This window comes from Macrobrachium rosenbergii, chromosome 12, assembly GCF_040412425.1.
Source record: "Macrobrachium rosenbergii isolate ZJJX-2024 chromosome 12, ASM4041242v1, whole genome shotgun sequence".
Taxonomy (NCBI): Eukaryota; Metazoa; Arthropoda; class Malacostraca; order Decapoda; family Palaemonidae; genus Macrobrachium; species Macrobrachium rosenbergii.
This window is the reverse complement of record NC_089752.1, coordinates 86801828-86811180: the sequence shown is the minus strand read 5'-3', so window position 1 is coordinate 86811180 and position 9353 is coordinate 86801828. Positions and strand designations below refer to the sequence as shown.

The 9353-nt window shown below is 36.8% G+C and overlaps 1 protein-coding gene across 1 annotated transcript; it reads right to left on the bottom strand.

The window, feature by feature from the left end:
• Positions 1–6134: 6134 nt before the first annotated feature.
• On the bottom strand, positions 6135–8624 carry LOC136844130 (uncharacterized). Its single transcript, XM_067113144.1, has one exon. It carries the CDS (start codon positions 8622–8624, stop codon positions 6135–6137), a length of 2490 nt encoding a protein of 829 aa, XP_066969245.1.
• Between the last annotated feature and the right edge of the window lie 729 nt (positions 8625–9353).

Genomic DNA, 9353 nt, shown 5'->3' with positions numbered 1-9353 from the left:
CAGTGAATAGGGACACAGAATGAAGTGCTCAAAATATATGGTTGCAATGTTCATACAGTGTTTTGTGGGCCTTTTATCTTCGTGTATATGTATATGTATGTATGTATGTATATATATATATATATATATATATATATATATATATATATATATATATATATATATATATGTGTGTGTGTGTGTGTGTGTGTGTGTGTGTGTGTGTGTATAACTGAATCACGAAAATATGGAACATGATGAATATATAAATAAAGATAAAATTCACAAAAGGAAACGGAAACACTGAAGTGCTGCAGAGACCTTTCGAGCTATGTCCTTTACTTAGCAGACTGAAGTAATATAAAAAGTATGTTTACAAAGCCAGCTCATACAAATGACAGATGGGGATTATAAAGGGAAACATAGCGTACCTGAATTCAACACAATTGAAGAATTAGTAGAACTGCCAAAAACAGATTAAATATTTAAGAGATTTTACAAAGGATTAGAATCAACCGTTCAAGAGCAGGGACAGGACAATTAAAAGATTATACAGGTTCGTGACTGACCACCTAAAAATTTTTAGTACGACACAATAATTCTCTCTTTTTTTGTGTAAACAATAATAACTTTTGCAATATGAACATTTTAACAAATAAAAAATTATATTAAACATATGGATATATAGAAAATATATATCAAGTAGCTACCCTGTAATTAAGTCAGTGATCTTATCTTTTAGGTCATTCTTGAACATTTTTCTAATACAGTCCAAATAATACATGCCAGGGCTGATTAAAATACAACTGGAAGTAAGCTGATAATAGCGGACTCAATAGATTTCTTGGAGAGAAATCTTTCGATCTGGCAATCACTGAACTTTCAATCAATTTATCCTGTGAGAGTTTTCACTTAAATGAATGAATATAGCATTGGATGCTTGTCAGTTTTGACTGAATACTTATGTTGTTTAATACGCACATCTAAATCTTTGCTAGATTGGCCAATATAAAAAGAGGACAATTTCAAACATAGAATTTTATATATTATGTTGTTGTTTTCTTTAGGGCTATTTTTTTCTTATTAACACGCTCAAAAGAATGTTAATAAAAAAATAGCCATAAAGAAAACAACAACATAATATATAAAATTCCATGTTTGATTGTCCTCTTTTTATATTGGCCAATCTAGCAAAGATTTAGATGTATTTATTACAACATAAGTATTCAGTCAAAACTGGACAAGCATCCAATGCTATATTCATTCATTTAAGTGAAAACTCTCACAGGATAAATTGGACTGAAAGTTCAGTGATTGCAGATCGAAAGATTTCTCTTCAAGAATCTACTGAGTCCGCTATTATCTAGCTTACTTCCAGTTGTAATTTTAATCTTAGCCCTGGCATGTATTATTTGGACCCTGTATTAGAAAATGTTCAAGAATGACGTAAAAGATAAAATCACTGACTTAATTACAAGGTAGCTACTTGATATATATTTTTATATATCCATATGTTTAATATAATTTTTTATTTGAAAATGTTCATCTTGCAAAAGTTATTATTGTTTACAAAAAGAGAGAATTATTGTGTTGTACTAAAAATTTTAGGTGATCAGTCACGAACCTGTATAATCTTTTAATTGTCCTGTCCCTGCTCTTGAACGGCTTATCCTAATCCTTGTAAAAACCTCTTAAATATTTAATCCTGTTTTTGCAGGTCTACTAATTCTTCAATTGTGTTGGGATTCAGGTACATATGTTTCCTCTATAATCCCCATCTGTTATTTATATGAGCTTTCTTTGTAAACATACCTTTATATTTCTTCAGTCTGCTAAGTAAAGGACATAGCATCGAAAGACTCCTCAGCACTACAGTGTTTCCATTTCTCCGTGGATTTTATCTATCTATCTATCTATATATATATATATATATATATATATATATATATATATATATATATATATATATATATATATATATATATATATATATATATAAATATATATAAATATATATATATATATATATATATATATATATATATATATATATATATATATATATATATATATATATATATATATATATATATGTATATGTAGAATCTACTGGTCACTTTTACCAGATACATATGTAATTGTAATAGCCACAATGCCCTCTTAACTTTTCGAATTCTTCGCGCTTTTTTGGATATGCTTGTCACTAGAGAGCCATAAAGATCCAAGTGCAAGAAATTGAAGTGGCTTGGATGCCCGGTCGTGGGAAACGAACCCATGTCACCATAATCACAAGGAGGTCACGTTGCCATATATTTGTAGATTCATGATTCTATATAAATACTTATATGTATGTATGTATGTATGTATGTATGTATGTATGTATGTATGTATGTATGTATGTATGTATGTATGTATGTATGTATGTATGTATGTATAGTTATAGTGCTGTATAACGTGAGTTGAAAAATCTGGTATCAAGCCATTTCATCTTATCAGCAAGCCCAACATCACTTAGCAACAGAGAGAAGACCGTGCACGGTTTCTGGGTTCATTTCTTAAAGATTGAGATGAAGCTGACTTTCTCCATGTTGCCGCATCAGATGAATTCTTCATTTACACAGTCAGGAAGTCAAATCATAAAAATGACATCATTTGGACTGCAAAGTTGGATGATATCAGCGATGACGTGCGCTATCGCCAAGTTGTGAAATTTCCTGAATGTTTTGGAATTTTCTGTTTCACAGCCAAACGGTTAATGTGGACCATCAAAGAAAAAGGACAGTCATGGAATGGCAAATGTTTCAGAGAAACTGTGCTTACTCCTCAAAGATCCTGAAAATGTGTTATTTGTTGAAGAAGTCGCATTTTTGCATGATAAGGCACCATGTTTCAAGGCTTTTCAGACACAGGAGCTGCTTCAAAACAGTGGTATCAATTTCTTCTCGTCAAGTGAATTTCCAAGTAGTTCCCCTGACCTTAACGTGTGTGAAAACATTGGTAGTATCTTAAAGGATCATGTTGAAGTGTGCACAGTGAACTATGATGGCATACCAAGCCTTGTTGACCTGCGAAGAGAGGTGACCGAAGTGCTCAGGGAAATGGAGTTTGAGTCTCAGCTTTTTTGCAATTTGCTGAAATCATACCCCTGAAGAATGCAGGCTGTGGTACAGGCAGATGGAGGCCACACAAAATATTAAATGCTCAGAGAGAAACTTAAATAAATACCTGTTCTGAATTACTTTTGTTTTTATCCATATCAATTTTAGTTTATGCTATAGAGGGGAGCTCTAATTTAGAAAACACCCTATATATATATATATATATATATATATATATATATATATATATATATATATATATATATATATATATATATATATATATGTGTGTGTGTGTGTGTGTGTGTGTGTGTGTGGTTGTGTGTGTTTATGTGTGTGTGTGTGTGTGTGTGTGTGTGTAGAATCTACTAGTCACTTTTAGCCAGATACATATTAAATTGTAATAGCCACAATGCCCTCTTAACTTCTTGAATTCTTCATGTTTTTTGGATACGCTTGTCACTACAAAGCCTTTAGATCCAAGTCCAAGAAATATGAAGAAATTATGATGTCTGTTAGGAGGAAACGAACCTGGGTTCCATAATCACAACGGGGTCACATTGCTGACCTGACCATGAGAATGATAAAAGTCTATTGCCTCTCACACATACATATACCTGTCGTTTTCAGATACATTTATTAGAGCTGGAGTAGACCCATCCTCACCATCATAGCCAAGTATGCAATCATTTTTATTGATTTCTCTACCAGATGCAATAGACTACCATCCTTCCCGTGATCAGGTCAGCAACGTGACCCTGTTGTGATTATGGAACCTGGGTTCATTTACCGCTACTGGACATCATAATTTCTTCATAATTCTTCCACTTGAAGATTTAGGCTTTGTAGTGAAAGTGTATCCAAAAAGCGCGAAGAATTCGAGAAGAGGACATTACGGTTATTATATATATATATATATATATATATATATATATATATATATATATATATATATATATATATATATATATGTTACGACCTCTTCAGCCGTAACTTAGGTTCTTTAAACTTTAGTTTAAACAGGAATCGTAGGCGGTAAAAATATACACAGAGCAAGAGGAATGTGAAGACAAACACCAGAGAAAAATTAACAATATTTAATACACAAGCAAACTTACACTAAATCAGCCTTGTGAGACATCTTAACATTAAATGTACCAAAAAAAAAACAAAAAAAAAAATGCAGGGTAAATAACATTCTCACAAGGTTTCCTATTACTAAAAAGCTAATCCTAACATAGTAAGAATATATGAGACTTAAATTACAACAGCACGGGCCCAATAATTAACAACTAACCTATACCTATTAGAAGGAAGGAAGATCAAAGAAAAGTAAAGTAAGGAAAACCTTAAGCCTCCTACCTAACCGTGGTAACTAAATTTATAAACTAACTCCAACACCTTCACACAGGAAACAAATATCCAAATCCCCACAACTCATTACAACGTATACATATATATATAATAGATATAACTGGTCCTTAATTAAGACAAAATTCTTACACTACAGTGAAGACAAGTGTTCAAGATGATAGTAGACAGGAGTTCCTGGAGGACACTTCAACCTCCTAACAGCTAACAGGGAGCTTCACAAATTGTCCAGGTACACACTGGGTAGAGTTCGGTCCCGAAGGATAACAGGATAACACCTCTTACCTGGCAATTTCCTCCCTACAGATCACCTTAACGAGCCCATAGCTCTCTTGCGCATGCAGCTGGAGACAGACAGACGAAAAGGAGAGTGGTTTACTAAAGGTATCCTACGTGTCGGGACGGAGCGACGACTACGTCTTCCGCCAAATCCTCAGGCGGGAAACAGGAGCACAGGGGTCGCAGATGACATCACCTGCGAAATCACTACCGTGACCAAACTCCACAATGTGCTTGTACCGCAGATGGCTCAGCACATCTACGGTAAACCACTTCCAACTGAAGGTCTGTTGAAGTAAATAATCTCCAAATAAAGCTGCAGCTAACAGAGCGTACGTCCAATAGCGTAGTCTGGCCCGAACTCACCGGACCGCTCTCCACATACAGCACTATAGTTCCAGTTCAACTCGAAAAACAAAAACGAAAACAATTGTTAGCCCGATAGTTTGGTAATTCACAACAAGAGGAGGAAGCAAAACAAAACTGGTCGTTACGTTAACGAAAAAAGGTACAGCCGTTGAACTGAATAATAATAATAAAAAAAAAAAATAACTTACAACTAAGGAAAACAAGGCTGATTTAGTTAACACTTATAGCAAAGAAAAATCAATAAATTACGTTAATCTGACACCTTCCTCCCCCTAAAAAAAAAATTTTATTCAAATAGAATACAAATTTTTTTACAACACTACCACATAACATACTATTAGATAAAATGTGGATAACAATCCAAAGCATCCTGCAAAGGAAAAACAATGAGGTGAAGCAAATACTCAGAACAACAATACAGTAAAATATACTGAATCCACAAATTAGTTTAAACAAGGTCAAAAGTTAACTACCTCAAATAAAATTTTCAATACAAAACTCGAGGAGAAATGAGAAGGCTGAGGTGATTAAAGAAATGAACAAACTTACATCCTAGAGAGGGCATCAGGAATACAGTTGTCAACACCCTTAACATGTTTAATAATTAAAGGAAACTCCTGCAGTTGAAGAGCCCAACGAAGAATCCTCTGATTAGAACCTTTCATTCTTTCAATGAAGACCAATGGGTTATGGTCAGTCCAAATTTCCACAGGGAAGGAAAAATTAGTCACATACGGTTTGAAGTGAACTAAAGTGCGAATCAAAGCCAGTGCCTCCTTCTCAATGGTGGAATACCTTTTCTCTGCATCCAGCAACTTACGACTAAAGTACGATACTGGACGCACTTCACCATCCTCATGTCTTTGAAAAAGTACTCCACCTATGCCTACATCACTGGCATCCACAGCCACAATAAACGGTTTCTGAAAGTCAGGAGACGTTAGAATAGGTTAGACATCAATACCATTTTGAGTTTTAAGAAAGATTCCTCACATTGAGGAGACCATACAAATTTTTGTCCCTTTTGCAATAGTTGAGTTAGGGGCTGAGCAAGGTCAGAGAAGTTCCGATGAATCTCCTATAATAACCCAACATACCTAATATTCTCCGGACTTCCCTAACATTGCGTGGCCTTTGCAAATTTAATAGAGCCTCGAGGTTAGCTTGTTTAGGAGTGACCTGACCCAAACCAACCTCGTGACCTAGATAACACACCTTGGCTTTACCAAATTCACACTTGTTTAAGTTCACAACAAGACCGGCAGCTCTCAGGGCCTCAAATACCTTCTTTAGTCTCACCAAATGAGTCCTCCAGTCATTGCTGTGAACAACCAAATCATCAATATATATTTCTGTACCCTCCAGACCACATATAACCCGGTTCATCATCCGCTGGAAGGTACATGCCGCGTTCTTCATCCCAAAGGGCATTACGTTACATTCGTAAAGCCCAAAGGGCGTGACAAAAGCTGAAATCTTACGAGCTCGATCAGACAGGGGAACCTGCCAATACCCCTTTAAAAGATCTAATTTAGTTATAAACTTTGCAGGCCCTATCCGATCAAGACAGTCTTCGATACGAGGCAAAGGGAAAGAGTCATTCTTAGTATTAGTGTTTACCTTCCGGTAGTCCACACACATGCGGAACTGCCCGTCAGGTTTCTTAACCAGCACAATAGGTGAACTCCAAGGACTTACCGAAGGTCTAATCAAACCATGCTCCAACATGTACCTTATCTCCTTCTCGACAATATCCCGCTTTACTGGATTTAATCGATAAGGACTTTGCTTGACTGGGGAAGCACCGCCCACATCAACATCATGCTGGAGCAAGGTCGTTCTACCTGGGGATGCCTGAAATAAATCTGAAAAAGAAGATATAAGTTTCATCATATCATTTCTCTGGGTACCCTCCAGATGCTCCAGAATCTTTGCTAGAGTTTCCAAATTTTGAGTATTACTTGTCAGAGCATCTGAAGGTACCTGGCAATACAAGTCAGCTGGCTCATCTGTCGTTGTTTCTAATACCAGAGACACAGGCTCATATACTATAGCTAGAGGATCAAGTCTACGAAATGTGTACGCTTTAAGTCTATTGATATGAAATATTCGACACTTTCGCTTGGTCCCAGGAGCTTCCACTTCATAATTGACACCAGACAGTTTCCGGAGTACCTTCCAAGGCCCCTTATACCTAGGTTCCAGAAAATTGTCAGTGTCTGTACCCAAAACCAAAACTAGCTCACCAGGCTCAAACGAACGTGCCTTACTTTTCTTATCATAATTTTCTTTCATTGATGCCTGAGACAACACCAAATTATTCTGGGCAAATTCCCAGGCAGCTGATAATCTACTTCTCAGGTCCTCAACAAACTCAACCACATTCAGATCTTTCTTACGACCAAACTCTAACAACTCGTGGAAGATTTCCAGAGGGCCACGTACCTTGTGTCCAAAAATCAATTCAAATGGGGCAACACCAGTGGAAGAATTAGGATGATTACGTATAGCAAAGAGAGCGAAGGGAAGTCCTTTATCCCAATCCTCTCCTTGCTCATAACAGTACTTTTTTAAAATAAATTTAAGGGTTTGGTGGAACCTTTCCACTACACCCTGACTCTCTGGGTGGTAAGGCACACTGGTAATGTGCTGAATGGCCAGTTCAGCACATTTACCTTTAAATACCTTGCTCGTAAAATTCGTACCACAATCTGTTTGAATTTTACGAGGCAACCCATACCTGGAAAAAAAATCCATTAGTTTTTCAAACACCACCTTAGATGTAATTTTTCTCATTGGAAAAGCTTCAGGAAACCTAGATGCTCTATCCATTATAGTCAGAAGATGTGTAAAACCAGATTTAGTTCTAGGCAACGGTCCAACAATATCAACAACCAACTCTGAAAATGGGTCCCCAATTGCAGGAATTGGATGCAAAGGGGCTTTAGGAATGGGTTTATTGGGTTTACCCATTACTTGACACGTTTCACAACCTCCAACAAATTTCTTCACTGAGGATTTCAATCCCGGCCACCAAAAATATTTTGCCAATCTACAATGAGTTTTCCACACTCCAAAATGGCCAGCAAAGGAATCCTCATGTGCTAACCTGAGTACATCATTTTGATATTTTGAAGGTACCACTATCTGTTCTACCCGAGAGGTTTGGTTTAAGCCATGATTCACAGAACGACTAACTCTATACAACAAACCTTTCCTCACACAGAACCTTGGTTTTGTTAAATCATCAGTACCTCCTAATTCATAACTAAATTCAGTCTTCTGAGCTTCAATGAAGCTTATACGGTCACAATCAGGTTTGAAAAGCTTATTCACAATACTTCTACTACTACTACTACTAACTACAGACCCGGGTCTCTCTATCTCTACCTCTAAACTACTTAAATTTAAATTATCCTCATTCTGTAAGGCAGCATCAGCCTTTGCAGAAGCTCGAGTAGTAATTGCTATGGGACTTGCAGTTACAGACACTATTGGGAATAACTCATAACCTTGCACATCCAACATATCATTTCCCAATATGCCATCAATACCAGGGATGGGGAGCTTTTCCACCACCGCCAATTCCGTTACCCTGTGATACCTCGGGAAAATTGCCTCTACCTTCACCAGAGGAGCAGAAACCACTGTATCAGGGAACCCACCCAGAACCACATAATTTCCAGAATACTCACCAACATCCTTCACAACCCTTGACAGTACCAATGATCGAGCAGACCCAGTGTCCCTTAAGAATTTTACTTCCAAAACTTTATCACCTATTACCAATCTTCCAGGCCAAATATACTTGTCATACAGTCACAAAGAAGGGCTAGTAGGTGACCGATTTGTTTCACCTCCACCAACACTATTCCTAAATCTTTCTTCAGTTCCTGGGGGACCTTCACTTCCAGGATTAATAGTAGTGGGGGCATTAGTTATCAGAGATATGGGGACATCATTATTGGTTCCACCTCCATTCTGCTGGAGATACCTTCTCCGAGCAGGACACCGAGCTTGAAAGTGCCCTTGTTCGTGGCACCAAAAACAAGTTTGCCTGCCTCTTTCAGCATTATTAAATCTTTGATTACTCTGGGAAAAGACCCGTGTGTTCCTTCCACTCGGGTTTTTCCCCTGGCTAGCTTCAACCTTAGTTCTAAAGGGGTTATTAGCTCTCCATTGATTATTATTTGGCCTGACAGGTGGGGATTTGACAGTCAATGAGTCAAAACTACTACTCCCTACTCTATGTGTCAA

Excerpts from the sequence above, each read along its gene's own strand:
- LOC136844130 (XM_067113144.1), bottom strand. The coding sequence starts at position 8,624 with ATGTTGGATGTGCAAGGTTATGAGTTATTCCCAATAGTGTCTGTAACT.